General features: G+C 37.0%; 2 protein-coding genes and 1 non-coding gene across 9 annotated transcripts; 1 reads left to right on the top strand and 2 right to left on the bottom strand.

Moving 5' to 3' along the window:
* Nucleotides 1-2,738: 2,738 nt before the first annotated feature.
* LOC114716239 (probable NOT transcription complex subunit VIP2) lies at nt 2,739-10,204 on the top strand. Of its 5 annotated transcripts, XM_028901219.1 has the most exons (15): nt 2,739-2,917; nt 3,865-4,002; nt 4,801-4,909; nt 4,983-5,161; nt 5,299-5,347; nt 5,462-5,680; nt 6,562-6,771; nt 6,848-6,949; nt 7,433-7,521; nt 7,632-7,817; nt 8,023-8,448; nt 8,537-8,589; nt 8,681-8,722; nt 9,670-9,814; nt 9,910-10,204. In XM_028901219.1, exons 2-15 carry the CDS (start codon nt 3,985-3,987, stop codon nt 9,967-9,969), a joined length of 1,887 nt encoding a protein of 628 aa, XP_028757052.1. In that variant the 5' UTR covers nt 2,739-2,917; nt 3,865-3,984; the 3' UTR covers nt 9,970-10,204. The 5 variants fall into 5 exon arrangements, with proteins under 5 accessions (XP_028757052.1, XP_028757048.1, XP_028757050.1 ...); XM_028901215.1 differs by having other exon boundaries at nt 5,299-5,680; XM_028901217.1 differs by having other exon boundaries at nt 4,801-4,879; nt 5,299-5,680.
* LOC114716278 (small nucleolar RNA snoR35) lies at nt 4,829-4,909 on the bottom strand. The gene has a single exon (XR_003737614.1). It is a non-coding gene; the product is annotated as a small nucleolar RNA snoR35 (small nucleolar RNA).
* Nucleotides 10,205-11,097: 893 nt separating the features above from the next.
* On the bottom strand, nt 11,098-14,595 carry LOC114716257 (ankyrin repeat-containing protein At5g02620). Of its 3 annotated transcripts, XM_028901238.1 has the most exons (5): nt 14,253-14,595; nt 13,989-14,019; nt 13,428-13,901; nt 12,928-13,337; nt 11,098-12,123 (listed from the first exon to the last, which is right to left on the bottom strand). In XM_028901238.1, exons 3-5 carry the CDS (start codon nt 13,774-13,776, stop codon nt 11,242-11,244), a joined length of 1,641 nt encoding a protein of 546 aa, XP_028757071.1. In that variant the 5' UTR covers nt 13,777-13,901; nt 13,989-14,019; nt 14,253-14,595; the 3' UTR covers nt 11,098-11,241. The 3 variants fall into 3 exon arrangements, with proteins under 3 accessions (XP_028757071.1, XP_028757073.1, XP_028757070.1); XM_028901240.1 differs by having other exon boundaries at nt 11,098-12,126; nt 12,931-13,337; nt 13,428-14,019; XM_028901237.1 differs by having other exon boundaries at nt 13,428-14,019.
* Between the last annotated feature and the right edge of the window lie 1,919 nt (nt 14,596-16,514).

Here is a 16,514-nt window from a genome sequence, read left to right on the forward strand (position 1 = left end):
TGCATTTATCAATATCATTAAAGTTGTGGCAATTCCCACCAATCTTTAATACAAAAAAGATGGTGACTCATCATTAATGCCAGTTGATGACTTTCAACTTTTATTTCCATATATGTTTTTCATATAGTGTTGTTCGATTGTCGAGAATATTGTCTTCTTTTTGTTTACTTGTATTTGGGAATCGATAATCTCCTCATTTGATTCAGAGTTGCTGGTTACTGTCAAAACACCTCTGGTTTTTTGTTATTTGATTTACTATTGTTGTAATTTTATTTAGTAGTGTTGTAACTGCAAATTGGTTAGTTTGGTCACAGTAACATGATATGACAATATGAAAATGTTGTATTTTGTTTATGGGCAGAACAAATGTTAACATTTAGTATTTATAGTTGTAAATGGTATCAATGTAGATCCATTTAATGTTCTAAAATTCATGACAAGGTCCTCATAGACTTATAATTTTACTTATCACAATTGTCATTTAGCTTTCCACTCTTGTCAATTAATTTTCATAATTTGTTATTCGCCTTACTCAACTTATCATAAATTACATATCAGAACTTGTCATTTGCAAAATAAATATGAAAATTCTATCATTTGAAAATAGAAAATTAAATTTGTATGAATTGTTTATTAGGAGCTGTCATTTACCTTACTAAACTTGTTATTCATCTCATTCAACCTATCATTCGTCAAGCAATTCATATTCAATTTGTACAATTCCTTAACGAATGACTATTTTAGTAAAGCAAATGACAACTTCTGATAAGCATTTCATACTAATTTAATTTTTTCTTTTCAAATGACAATTTCTAGATTTATTTAGTAGATAAAGAGTTCTGATAAACAATTTACGATAAGTTTAGTTAGGCAAATAACAATTTTAGTAAGGCAAATGACAACTTCTGATAAGCATTTCATACGAATTTAATTTTCTTTGTTCAAATGACAAAATTTTCAGATTTTTGTAGTAGGTGACAAGTTCAGTAAGGCAAATGATAGAATTTTTGTGTTTCTATCGCTGCATTTCTGTCACCACATTTCTAATTAAGTGGACAACGTTAAATAACTCTATATTGTTACAATATAAAACTGATTAACAAAAAATGTTAACATTCCTCTGCACAATATAAAAAGATCATAATTATCAGATTGTCATGCGTTACTATCACTGCATTGTTGTCATAATAGTTAAAAGTCTGCATTAACAGCACTAGCAAGCAAAATTACAATAATGGTGATTGTTACATTTCCTCCCATATATTTAACTTCCCATTCATCACTTGCTTCAAAATATCCACCAACGTGGACGTAACGTAACAAATTCTGTGTTTCTGTCACTGCATTTCTTTCATCATAAGATAATTGTTTTTTACTTTAGAAAATCACAACTTAAGTATAATGTATGACAAGTTAAGTATATCCAATTATAACTTTGTTTATTTACAGATTTTTTTGGTGAATGACAAGTTTAGTAAAGCGAATAACAATTTCTGATAAGCAATTCATAAAAATTTAACTTTCCCTTTTCAAATGATAGAATTTTCATATTTCTTTAGTAGATGACAAATTCTGATATGTAATTTATGACAAGTTGAGTAAGGTGAATAACAAGTTATGAAAATCAACTGACAAGAGTGGAAAGCTAAATAACAATTGTGATAAGTGAAATTATAAATTTGTGAGGAGGTTTGTCATGAATTTCAGAACATTAAATAAAGCTACATTGATACCATTTACAACTATAAATACTAAATTTTAACATTACTCTGCCCACAAACAAAATACCAATATTTTCAAATTGTCATGCCATGTTGTTGTGACCAAACTAACTAATCTGCAGTTACAACGCTATTAAATAAAATTACAACAATAATAAGTCAAATAACAAAAAACCAGAGGTGTTCGACAGCAACCAGCAACTTTGAATCAAATGAGGAGATTATCGATTCCTAAATACAAGTAAACAAAAAAAGACAGTATTCTCGACAATCGAACAATACTATATCAAAAACATATCTAGAAATGAAAGTCGAAAGTCATCAACTAGCATTAATGATGGGTCACCGTATTTTTTGTAATAAAGATCGGTAGAAATGACCATAACCTTAATCATATTGATAAATGCATAGGCGAGAAATGAATGCTTTTGAGAGGGAGAGGAATAGAAGGAAGAAGAGAGGGAGGGAGATGAAGAGGGAGAAAAGGACAAAGACGAAGAGAAAGAAAAGAAGGAAAGAGAAAGAGATGGGATGATGGAAGAAAAAGAATAAGGGCATTTTTGTCTTTCTAGCCTGATTTTATAATTACAATTTGAAATCGTGTCTTTCTTGGCAATTTGACTTATTCAGGTGACCTCCTCGTAATTTCGATAATTTAGGGTTTTTTTTTGTTATTTTCCCTCATTTTTATAAAAACATTTTAGAAATTTAATTTACTGTCTTTCAAATATACTATTTTAATTTGAAAAAATGATTAAAAAAATAAAAATTACTAAATTTTAAATTAGGTTTGATAACAACCTTTTATTTGATATGGACAATATTAAATTAAATTTATAAATAGAAATAAATTTTATTGATATTTTTTGTTTGATATTTAGTAATTTAAAAAAAAATTTTTGTCATTTTTTCTTTTAATTTTACTTTTTAATTTTCTACTTCCTGTGATCTTCAGACCCCGGCCTAAAACAAAAAAGTCTCGTCGTCCCAAAAAGTTTGCAGCAGATTAACCCTATCGATTTCTCTTCATCCAGTGCCATCTTAACCCGGTTTAGGGCACTCGAACTCGCTCTTTGACTCAGGCTCTTGGTTCTTCCTACATCGCTGATCTGTTCTTCAATTACTCATTCCTCCCTTTGTCGTTCTTCTATCTAATCGAGACCGACTTGATCCCGCCCCTTCCCAAGTTCGATCTAGTATGCTTCCGACTTCATTATTGTCTTCTTTTAGATCCTCGTTTTTTATCACTAGTTAGTTTTTATGGTTTCTCAGAGGGACTCTATTAAGAGATTCTATTTTTTAGAGGTGAAACTTCAGGGCCTAAAGGAAGAATGTGTGCATATGATGTATGGGCTCTTAAGCTCTGATGACCAAGCACGCAAATTTAAGTATCATGTATATTTGGTGCTTAGTATTCGCTGAAGTGAAACTTCTCTATACCAACAGTATTGTGTCTTTGTTTTATCCTTGAAAATTCTGAAAGAAATACCCGATTGGATGATCATATCTCTGCAGATGTTAAGTAATAAAAGACAGTAAAGAAATAGTTTAGTATCAGATCAAAAATATATCCTTTCGGATGTTGAATTTCTATCGACAGTCTGTCTCCACTACATGTTATGCTTTAGAAATGAGCTTCTTTTTCTAATTATCTTGTCGGGCTTGTGAAAAAATGACCTATAATTGCTAGTTAGATTACAGTATCGTTTGAATTTTGCGTATCCGTCTTCCAGCTTCGAGGTGTCCATAATACGTTCGAATTTGACACCAAGAAGAAGTGTTCAGAATGCAAGATTATATGATATTGTGATGCCGCAAATGCGCAGACTTGTATCTCTGTCACCTGCTTGTCTTGAACCTCTGCGTTTTTTCTCACTCAATTTACACAGGCAAATGCTTTTTCCTTACTGAGTTATATGCTTTGGTTTCAAAGGATTGAGTAAGATAACCTTCGTGGATCTCAGCTTCCTAGTATCGTCAACATTATGAAATTCTTTTTAGGGGAATTTTTCTACTTAAAACTTCACTTTATGTCCATATTTCTGCTGCTCGCTACATTTTGGTTTGCTTTGCTTTGCTTTAGAGGGATGCTTGGCTTACAAGTGTATCATATGGTGTCTGGTGTTGTCTCACAATTTGTCAGGCTCGGGTAGTTGCGAGGAAAGGATCTTCCGTTTGGTCTTCCATCAGTTGATATTTACTATAAGAAGAGTTGTGTTCAGCAAGGGGATGACTTCTTGCATGACATTTTGAAATTTATGCAATGTCAGGCCTATTAAATGTATTCCCTTATGTCCTTCTAAACTTTTTAGTCTTGTTTTTTTTTTCCTTGTTTTAATTTCTGCATTTAGGGACTGTTTGCATGGTGCATTAGATGGCCTATATTGGGATACTGTTTAGTCCTCAATAATAAGTTTTAGAGTTCATTATATTTTTGTTCCCCCCCCCCGGGGAAATTTCTGTTTATAGATCTGTTTGGTATATAAATAATGTGCCTTTTTATGGGATTCTTGGGGTTCATATATGAGGGCGCAATTATTGGATGCTTCCTAAACGTTGTGGTAACATATTTTGGGTATCTGTTTTATATGTGGGAAACTATCTAATAAGAAGGCAGCACCAATGCACATAGTGTTTGTCCAGATGGAGTTAAATTGTTCACTTGGGAAGAGAGGAAGTAACGATTGCCTACACTTGATATACTTTATTTTTGTGTTATCCATGGGATCTCAATTCTTGTTCATTTTAAAGGTGTTTTCATTCTGAGTTCTTAGATTCTTTGGTACTCATTTTTGTCTCTTCTTAATAAATAAATAAATATCTTTGATTGTCATTTTATAGATGCCTGTGTTTGCTATTTCCATAAACCCTGTTAAAATGTAATTTTACTCTGTTGGTGAAGATTTCTTACACCTGCATGTTTTGTACATTACATAGAATGGGTGTAAGTCTTTGTAACCTCATTTATCAGTTTTAAATCATATAAGATTTCGGTTTTCTCCTCTACTGGTTGTCAATCTTTCTAGCGAATCTTGAGTCTCAACCATCAATGTAAAATGTAACAGACTTCTGTTTGCAGTCTTCCTTGAACGGATCTGCTTCAAATCTTCCTGATGGTGCTGGTAGGTCGTTTGCTACATCATTCTCTGGTCAGTCTGGTGCGGCTTCCCCTGTTTTTCATCACACTGGTGGGCATATTTTGCTGGATTTAGTGAGTCCCCAGCCCCATTTAGTTGTATAATCGCTAGCTTCTCTCTGCAGGTCCTATTCAGGGGTTGCACAATATTCATGGGAGCTTTAATGTTCCCAACATGACAGGCACACTTGCGTCAAGAAACTCGACAATAAATAGTGTTCCATCTGGTGGGGTTCAACAACCTGCAGGAAACCTTTCTAGTGGAAGATTTGGGTCCAATAATCTTCCTGTGGCCCTATCTCAGGTATTTCTGCTCATGCATTTATGTTGTAACAAGACTACGCAAGATTACTCTTTTAAACTCTAATGTGTTCTCTCTTTCATTTATCTCCCTTGTTACATCATGTGCAATTTTTTCATAGTTCTTAATCATTTTTGCAGCTATCTCATGGCAGCTCCCATGGACATTCAGGAGTCACCAATAGAGGAGGTATAAGTGTTGTAGGAAATCCTGGATTTAGTAGTAGCACAAATGGAGTTGGAGGTTCTATTCCTGGGATTCTTTCAACATCTGCTCCAATTGGTAACCGAAATGCTGTTCCAGGATTGGGAGTATCCCCAATTTTGGGAAATGCAGGTGCTCGAATTACAAGTTCAATGGGAAACATGGTTGGTGGGGGGAACATTGGCAGGAGTATAAGCTCTGCTGGGGGGCTGTCTGTACCTGGACTTGCTTCTCGACTAAATTTAAGTGTGAACAGTGGATCTGGGGGTTTAAATGTGCAAGGACAGAACAGATTGATGAGCGGTGTTCTTCCTCAAGGTATTCATTTTGTCTCTTTAACGACTGAATCGAAGTGTCTTGAATGTATATTTTCTTTATAGGATGATTCTTATTCTTTTAGGTTATCTTCCACATTTTGAGTCAAATCCTTTGAATATCAAAATGATATAAAAAGTTAGTTGCAATCCTGGCAGAGTGTAAGTCTAAGCAAGATTGGTTACTAGTTACAATTCTGGAAAACAGAAGAGAAAATACACCAGCACATCAGCACGCGGGCTCCTTGCAAATTCAAGAGGTGCTAGGCTTACCACACATACTATTTTTTAAACCCATCGCTTGAACCACTACCTCACATGATTTCCCCACCATCAGCCTTCTATATCTCATGCACACCTCACGCTAATCATGTGACTAAGCTTCGGCCCATTAGATAGGGGTCCATCATTTGTTAAGGGATATTGAATATCGTGGGACTGATTTACTCCTCAGTAAGCCTTCAATATTCTTTTTTGGCCCCAGTATAAGGATCGTGAAATTTTTTATGTAATGGAAGCAGTGAACTACTGTCGTCAACTCAAGATGAACATCTGCAATTACTTGGACCATTTTACACTTGATCAGTGTATTCCTCTCCTATGATATAGTCTTAGATTGTGTGTAAGCATGCCGTTTGTATTTAGTTATTGCTTCTCTCTGTGCTCCCAACTTACTGTCTTGTAGTTACCACGACATCATTTTGTTTTCAAATGACCCAAAAAATTTCCCGTTGCTGTGAGTGAATGTCGTGTTACAATGGGTGGTTAAATGTACCTGAAGTGCCAGATAAAAACCTACTTGTTTGAGACTTAGATGTTATAGTTATCATGAACTCAATAATATTGGGCAAGACAGCCTTGTGTTTACAAGAATTCTTTATTCAGGATCGCCTCAGGTAATATCAATGCTAGGAAATTCTTATCCCAGTGGTGGAGGTCCACTTTCTCAGAGCCATGTTCAAGCAGTAAATAATTTGAACTCGCTAGGGATGTTGAATGATGTAAATTCCAATGACGGGTCCCCTTTTGACATCAATGACTTCCCTCAATTGACTAGCCGTCCAAGTTCTGCTGGAGGGCCTCAAGGACAATTGGGTATGTTTATTGAAATGTTCTTTCACTTACTATGTCCAAATTCTGCAATAAAAATGATGTGAAGCAAAAATTTCAGGTTCCTTACGAAAGCAGGGTCTTGGTGTTAGTCCTATTGTCCAACAAAACCAAGAATTCAGCATTCAAAATGAAGATTTTCCAGCTTTGCCTGGATTCAAAGGTGTCGTACCTTATTTGTCTCCGATATATGATTGAATTGTTTTAGGTTTTAGCTGCTTTATTCTAGTGTAGAATGCATGGTACCTGTTCTCAAGGTTGGTGTGTTTTGGCTTCGTGCTTGTAGATGTTAAGCACTTATCAAAGCTATATACTCTTTCAGAAGGGCTTTTGGGAGTTCATTTCTGTTTATTTTCTTGATTTGGATTCGTTGCCTTTTGTGCTTTTATTCAATTTAATATCATATGCGTCATTTTTCTGCCCCCATAGATGGCTTTGATCGGTTATGATAGGTGAGATGGCTACAGGTTTCTGTATCATCTTCTATTCATATGCCCTGGTATGTGCTTATTAATGATGCTTTATTGACTCTTAAAACTGCAGAGTCATCCTGTCTTCGGTTTGCTCAAGAAATTCCGCTTGTGCTGTGTAGAGAAATTGTTTAGTTGCTTCAGAATTTACTTTTGATCATGTTGGGTTTGTTCAGGTGGTAATGCAGATTATGGTATGGATATGCACCAGAAAGAACAACTTCATGACAATTCTGTGTCAATGATGCAATCTCAGCATTTCTCCGTGAGTCAAATACTCAAATGATATTATAGACAAAAAACTCTTGCGTGTGCACGCACACATGTTCATGGATAGAATTATGTAATCATTGTTCTGTGCCTTTCAATATGCAGATGGGAAGGTCTGCTGGTTTCAGCTTGGGTGGATCATATTCTTCACATCGCCCGCAGCAGCAGCAGCAGCATGCTCCTTCGGTCAGTAGCGGAGGTGCCTCCTTCTCATCTGTAAACAATCAGGACCTTCTCCATCTACATGGGTCAGATATATTTCCACCAGCACATTCAACCTATCATTCACAGGTCTGCAAATTTTAATGCTGGTTGCTTTTCTTACTCGAGTAACTGGGGGCACTTTTTTTAACTAGGCCATTTTCTCTTGGCTTGATTATAGCTCGTCTTGCTGTAATAGGTGACTATTCAAGCTGTATTTTTGGGTTTTTCTGTATTCATATGAATCTGTCAAAGTAAATGTCGTTGACATGATCACTTTTGAATGTGGGTTTAGACCAGCGGACCTCCTGGCATTGGCTTAAGGCCTTTAAATTCTCCAAATTCAGTTTCTGGTATGGGATCATATGACCAGCTTGTCCAGCAGTATCAACAGCATCAGAACCAGTCTCAGTTCCGCCTTCAACAAATGACAGCAGTAAATCAGTCCTTTAGGGATCAGGGGATGAAGTCCATGCAGGCTTCACAATCTACTCTAGATCCGTTTGGTTTGCTTGGCTTGTTAAGTGTCATAAGGATGAGTGATCCTGATCTAACATCTCTTGCACTAGGAATTGATCTTACAACCCTAGGTTTAAATTTGAATTCATCCGAAAATCTTCACAAGACTTTTGGATCTCCGTGGTCTGATGAACCAGCTAAGGGTGATCCAGAGTTCTCTGTGCCACAATGTTACTACGCTAAACAGCCACCTGCCCTACATGTGAGAAGCTCTTCGTTACATTTTAAAATTTTCATTATGGCTATACCTTTCCCTGTTTCATGCTAAAACTTTTTTTTGGATGGTGCAGCAAGGTTATTTTTCTAAGTTTACAGTGGAAACATTGTTCTACATATTTTACAGGTTTTTTTTATAGCATTATTCTCTGTTCACTTCTGCATTGATTTGCTTTCTATTATAATTTATAATTAGTATTATCATTATTGCTTCGCAGCATGCCCAAAGATGAGGCTCAACTATATGCCGCAAATGAGCTGTATGCACATTCCTTCCTTCTGATCTTTTAATCTTATATACTGAGCAGGATTTAAACTCTTACATCATTTTGGGACCATTGATTTTATTTCCATCTAATGGCTAAAAATCACCTAATTATGTAATGGATTGCAACTAGGAAAAGGTTTCTCAATCAGTCAATGCCAATCTCGAGTCTTTCTCTCGGTTAAATTGTTCTCTATTCCCTTCTTGCATGATAATCCTCCTTGTGATCCTTGGCTTTCTCGACTCTCTTTTTCACATTTCCTTTTTTTTGTCATCCTAGCATAAATTTCACAGCTCATGCTCGCTATGTGGGTGGCAGTGACTAATGAGCCAGACTACTATACCACACCAAAACGTATTGTCTTTAATCATTGTCTACTGCTGATGTTTCTAAGGCTGATAAACCTGTGTATCCTTTTTTTTTTTTTTTTTTCCCCCTGGATGAAAGAATGTCTTGTTTCACCCCACACAGTCTGGGTTAACGGACATGAGATGTGACTCCTATGCACCTAAATTATAGTAGTTCCTGTGACATGACATAATGGTTTCATTTTTGAATTGCATCCAATTCTTATGAGCTTACTTTTCTCATAAGTAAATGCTTGTAACTTTCGCTTCTGAACCCCGTGGCTCTCTCATGATTTCCACCTCGAGAATGAGGGGTCCAATTTTTCACCTGAGATGAAAGGAACTGGCTGGCATAAGAGGAGATAAAGAAGCAATTTTTCACCTGAGACTACATGGTTGGCATTAACTGAGATTCTTTCCTGCTTCCTAGCAAGATTCCATTGCAGGATTGCTTGTGCTTTAGCCAATATTGAGAGAAATAAAATCATTGAGTACAAGAGCTATAGACGACGGGTCATCCCTTGTATGTTGGACTTATGAATTGGTTTATTTATTTTGCAATAAATTCTAACAAGGTCGGTTTCGTGTTATCAGTTACAATAGAGGCTGGTTTTATCACAAAGAGCTTCGTTTGTGGTTTATAAGAGTTCCTAATATGGAGCCTCTGGTCAAAACAAACACGTACGAGAGAGGATCATATCACTGTTTTGATCCGAACACATTTGAAACACTCCGGAAGGTTAGATTTTGTAGATTTATGCTTTTTAATTTTTATAACTTCCCTTAATTAGATTTCCTTAATAATTTTTACCTTAACGGACAACCTATCTGCAGGATAATTTTGTTCTTCATTATGAAATGTTGGAGAAGAGACCGCCGCTGCCCCAACATTGATGAGGAAAGAAACTTTAAATGTAAATTCAATTTAAGGGTTTATTTAATTCATTAGGGCTTAAGTCTTATTGCAGCATTTAGTGTTCTGTCAATTTGGCATTTTGCTGTAGATCGTGTTCTATTCAATGGTCGGTTAGTATCTTACCCTTCTCTCTTTGTATTGTTGTTAGTGTCTGTGTTGTTGTTTACCTTCGATTAATCTGAAAAAACAGTTCTTAGGTTAACTTGCTGACTACGCTTATCCACTAATCTCAAATGCGTACAAAAATATGTTGAACCGTGTGGCGGGGGTCTTTTCTTGGCTGCGTTCTTCCCTCAAACGAAAGACATGGGCATACTATTAATGCGATGCCTGAAGTATGTGCGATATAGTTTCACATAACAAAATGATCTTATATGCTAGCCTGTGTGTATTATGCTCGGAGGGGACATTGACCTTAATTAAACTTGGCTGTTCAAATCCTTTGTTAGAACCAGAGTTTGGCATGGGATGTGACATTTCAGGGATACTAATATACCCTTTCATTGAAATAAGAAAGCTCTAATGGTTTCCTGTGGAAACTGAAATGTAAAGTGAGATGGTGGAAAGTCTTCAAAAGGTTTGACTGAGATGCCGCTCTAGACGCGCCGGTGAGATGTTAGGGAAAATTAAATTTTGGAGGCATTGAGTGATATTGAATTATTGTTTTATTTCAGCATATGTATAAGCATTTTACGAGTTATACTAATTCATAAATTCGGGTCTCATTTGGTAAAAAGGGAGAGGGGGTGATAATAACGGAGGCGGTGGTCCCCTTCATGTCATATCAACGTTGCACGAGAAGATGAATTGAAGGGGCGAGCTACTCTCGGCTCGGCCCCCCCCCGGGCCCCCAAAAAAAACAAAACAAAAAAAAACGAGGGGGAGGGGGGAGTGGAAAGAAAGGGGTAACGGACGGATAGAGCAATATTGTGAAAAAGACTAAATTCAAAGTTACCTGACTTCTATTTTTAATTTCTTGGTTGTGATTAGTCTCTGTTGTCAATGAAAGAAAAATATTCCTAACATTTTTAAAAAAAGAAAAAATGTTTCGTTTGTTTATAAGAACTTGTTCATGGCTAATTAACTGTACAGCGTACGAATTGCAGTGAAATGAACGGTCGCAAATTTCCACATCCCAGATGCGACAACAGGCACTTCGGAACAGCTTTTTTTTTTTTTTTTTTGTGATCCGGTGGATATACAAATAATCCAGCAGCATATGAACATTGTGAGTTATGTATAGAATCCTTCTAAATGGCATACATTTTCTTGAACTCATTATTTAGTAGCTCAGAATCCGACATGACCGACACTGAAAAAGACCTGGACCTGCTTCCCATAGAAGATTTCCTAATACTCCTCAAATTTGAGGCCTCAATCCGATGCCTAATGACCCAGTACGACATTGTCCCCAAGGTTGTCGCCATTATAGTGGTCCCTATTATGGTCACTCCTATCGCCAGCCACCTCTCATGCTTTCCCACCACTACAAAAGACAACGCCAAGAACGCCACCGTTATGAGCACACAGGCCAGCCACATGAGCTTGTTAATAATGGCCATCATCTGCTTCTTTGCCTTGCTCTCTATCACCACCACCGACGTTTGCACCACCACGACGGCCAGAGAAATGAAGAGGGCTATGGAATCAAACACGAAGAAAATGATGAACGGAACTTGTGGGGCTATGTTTGCTTCGCCCAAGGTCTCTCCCACAGGTATATGTTTGGGGTCATCAACGTACTGGCCAGGAACTGTGAATATAGCAGCAAAGGCAACAGTGGCGATTAGTACTGCCACCACAGTTGTGGAGTTTATAGCGTTGTTAAGCCCTTCTGCATGCATTTTGTTTAGACGTTTGGCTATGCCTTGGACTCGTTTTCTGGTTTGGCGTGTGTGCTCCAATTGGTAATGCACCTCGTGCTTTATGTCGCTCACTGTTTGTTTCAGCTCACGCGCTGTGTTTGTGGCAGACTGAGGCTTTATGTTCTTGGCACTCTGCACGCCATGTTCGTCAAGAATGGCTTTAATTTCAAAGTTCCCAGTTTTCTCTGCAGTGTCAATTGCTGTCTCACCACTTCTGTTAACCGCCGTTTTGTCTGTTTCCCTCCGTCCAAGAAGCATCTTGACAATCTGCACAAACACAAACTAGGATTGTTAGCACTGCTGTGAAACATGTACTGTGTAAATTTTCTTTCACCAACTGAAATCGTTTTATTCGATGACATTATTTTATACTAGCAGAGCAGTTCAATTAAGTTGAACGAGGGTGTAGATTATTTGGGATTGGACCCATTGCATTATAGTAGGATGGCTGAAGTCTATTTGTGATCCTAACGCAACACTGCTACTTCATTGTTGTTACTGGTGATTTATCTATTCAGGCAATCTAGGCGTCTGAATAAGATCGTATTCCCCAGAAGAAAAGTTCCTTTCCTGAATTCCTTCTACTGAAACTTGTTTGAGATTGTCCCAATAAATTAAACATCCCTTAGAATATTAGGCTTTCAAAAGGTCCACGTAGTTCCAGACACAACAACAATACCATCAGGCATGGTAATCAGCTAATCAATCTGTTGACCCAAAACTAATAGTGAATCATTTAGGGAAGTGTTGGAGACAACTGCCTCGGGTAGTCCTACCAGTCAGTTTCTTTGGACATCCTTATCAACACATGAACAAGTATAAAATCATCAAAACTACCTAAGATGACAATCTCCGGAAGAAAAAATCATATATCTTGATGCATTTACTCTGCTGACACTTCTCATCAACAAAACGCATGGATGGGATAACATCAACGATCTGGAAGAAATTATTCAAGCTGGACGCAATCACCAATTACTAAAATCAACGCATTTTTTCCAACCAAAAAAAAAAAAAATCAACGCATTTTTTGGAATTAAGCAGGGCGAAGGAAAGCATAATCTAATTTACCGCAGTCCTTCCTTTCCTCGTAGCTATATGCAATGCTGTGTTTCCCTTGTTATCAACCATGTTGACTGATAAGGGATCTGCTTTTATCAGCTCCTCCACTACCTCAATGTTTTGTCCCTTCACAGCCATGTGAAGTGCCGTCTGGCCCTTCTTATCAGTCCGTGTTGCAACCGCAGGCTCCTTCTCCAGAAGCGCTTTAACAACCTCCAAATGCCCGTTTCTTGCAGCAGAATGTAGGGCTGTTTTCCCATTGCTTCTGGCAATGGTTGCTATGCTACTTCCTGCTTCCAATAGAAAATTCACCACCTCTGTATGCCCCTGGGTTGCTGCCATGTGCAAAGCTGTGGTGTTTGATGGATCTACCGTCATAGATAATTCAGGATGAGCCTCCATAAGGATCTTCAGTACATCTGCAAAAGGCCAAACAGAAGTAAGTTCTCCCTCTGTATTGCATATCGCAGTCCACAAAGAACAGGCGTACTAACTTCAATGATATATACCTATATCGCCTTGTTTGGCAGCAATAAGGAATACGTCAAAACCATTTCTAGCTTTAATTCCAGCATTGGCAAGATCGTAATATTTAATCATCTCCCTAACTAATTCAACATAACCATATTCAGCAGCAACATAAAGAGCTGTTTCTCCAGCCTGATTTTGCTTAGCCAACAATACATTGAGTTCAGATTCTTCAGTGCCCGTAAGGATCTCCTTCACAACAGCCATATTTCCTGATCTTGCTACTGTGTGTAGAGGGGTATCATCCCGCTTTCCTGTCAACTGTTTCGTCATTTTCTTCCTAGGGGTGCTTGCTTGCGCAGCTGGAAGCTGCACCGCGGACGCTGCCATTGAATTCAACTACGTAAGACCCCTCTATTTGCTAATCTTTGTTACTGTATCAGAACCTCTTTTCTTCCTTCCAGCAAAAACCCAGATCAAAACTAACATCTTTCATCCCAAATAATTATTATTGCCTCCTTGAAGCAACTCGAGGGGATGCATCAATCGAACCATTGTGGAATACCGAAAATCGCAAAAATATTTGAGGCTGTTTCTGATACCTTTGTTCTGCGTACCTCCGTGATCAGTGCCCTGGTCACCCAACGAAAAATCCGGGTTAAAACCATTCAACCAGATTGCGTTGTTCACAAAAGGAAAAAGAGAGAAAGAAGAGAAGGTAGAATTTATGAATACGCAGTTCACAGGAAAAAAAATTATGAATACGCAGATAAATAAATAGTTATAGCGTGACTCAAGCATTCCTGAGATCATTCTACGGAAGCGAAAAAGCAGAGAGAAAAATGGGATGGCTGGACCAAATTGACCTGAGTTTGAAAGAGAAACTTCCTTTTGCTGCCCTCCGTCTACAGCCATGAAAGCCTGAGATTTGAGAGCAGCTCTCAGGGAACCATATACGGTCTCGTCAGGACACCCTGTATCGAACATTCCGGAAAAGAACAAGAGGCCAGAGTAGTATCAGAGAGAGGCCCAATCAAAATATATATCACCGAGGGAAAACACTCGAAGAAGAGAGGAGGAGGAATCTAAATCTGAGGGAGGATAGAAATGATAGCACCAATCTGATCAACAAAAGAGCAACATTTCGGAAAGGGGTCGACGACGACGATGATGATGATGCGGTGAGACCCAGGAAAAAAAAATGACGAGAATCAGAAATAGGGTGGAAAGGAATAGCCCCAGAGAGAGTTATGTAAACCAGTAGTGGTGGCCAATAAAGGTGCCAAAAGAAAAAATATTACAAAGATTAAAATGGGTGACGATGAGAATAACAGAACCACGCGCGAGGCAATATCTTTAGGCGCGAGTTGGCGCCGTCGCTTAACGAAACAGTCTTGCTCTTGCAGTCTTTTTTTTTTTTACCTGAATTGCTCTTGCTGGTTGACTCCTTCGTTTATATAATTCAGTAAACTGTAGAAGGCAACATTGGATCATTTGTGAAAACTAATTATTTCCCAAAAGATTACTACTACAAGTTAACTAATTTAGTAAATTAGAAAAAAATTTTAAGTTAGTTATCAGTAAAAAAATTAATATTATTTTTTAAAATATCTTTTCTAATAATGTGTACTTCTCCGGTCCTTAATATAAAACACATTTAACTAATTTGATTAGATTAATAAAGTTAGGTAAGTTAGTTAATTATAAAAAAAGTGACACATTTTTGCTAAAACACCATAATTTTCTTTCTTTTTTTGCCTGCGCACCCGGTGTCCTGGCCAACCCCGCAGGGACGGACTACCCCTAGGGTGAATCCAATTACAAACCAGACTAATCCGGACCGAGGCATGATAGGAACCATTAAGGTTGGCGCCCCTGGCCCCTAAGATGCTGCGTTCCCAGGGCTCGAACGTGGGACCTCTGGTTAAGTTATAACGACTCCTGCCAGTCGATCTAATCATCGGGGTTCCATAATCTTCTTTCTTAATACCCCTTCTCCCTCTTCCACTTGATTATGGTTGATGGAGTATCTATAGGGGTAATTTAGAGAAAATTGATAAATATCATAAATAGGTCTTATATTTAAGATCAAAACTAACTCAAGAATTGGGTCCTATATTAAGGACCGAAAGACTATTAGCTAGAACTACCATTTCATAGAGCATTTAATATGTGTAATTATTATAAAAATTAAATTTAAAAATAGATAAATATGAAAAACAAAATAAACAGAAATTTTATATTTAGACTTAAATTAAAAGTCAAACTAACTCTAACATTAAGGACTAAAAGTAATATTACCATATAAATAATATTTTATATTTTTTATGTCTTGAATTTTTCAATTAGTTAAGGTATCATGTCGCAATCAATTAATTTTTCTTTTCAAAATTATTCGGGGTAAGAAATTGGCCAGGTCATTTACTTTCCCTCTCTCTGTGTCCTTATTAAACGTGGACCATTCTGCGTACAAACGGGAATCATTTTTTGTCCTTGGTCGCGTCGGCAAATGCTGTCGGATACCATACCATGTTCCTTTCGAGGAACTGATAAATACTATGAAAATAGAAATAAAATAAGTATATGATTTAAATTGTTAATTAACATCTTTTTATTTTGAAAGTATATTTTTGGCCACTAAAAATAAAAATATCTAAATTTTAATCACTTGATATTCTCCTAAAGTCATTTTAAATAGCTAAAGTGAGATAACTGATGGGAACAAGACTGACGTGGAACTCGCAAACAAGCTGAAATTTGCAGGGGCCAAATTGTCAATAAACAAACATGAGAAAGAAAACAAAACATCCCACTGAAGTGCATTACTTTTTGTCCGCAGATCACAGCATGTAACGTGTGAATGAGTTCCATAAAACAACGATACTCGACCGCCTCAGCTAGTAGGACATCTAATCTAATTTTAACCTAGGCGCGTTAAAATTACTCTCTTCCTTAATTTCTTGGTTAAATATAAGAGCTAATCATCTAAATTAAAATTTGTTTTCTCATATTTTTATTTTTTAAATAATTTACCCACCTTAAAAATTAATCAAGATTTAACCCAAAAAAATTGATGAAGATTGACCTATAATACACTAATAGATCATCCGCATGTAATATGGGGACGT

Source organism: Neltuma alba, unplaced genomic scaffold (genome assembly GCF_004799145.2).
Source record: "Neltuma alba isolate B1F8T4 unplaced genomic scaffold, ASM479914v2 tig00011648_pilon, whole genome shotgun sequence".
NCBI classification, from domain to species: Eukaryota; Viridiplantae; Streptophyta; class Magnoliopsida; order Fabales; family Fabaceae; genus Neltuma; species Neltuma alba.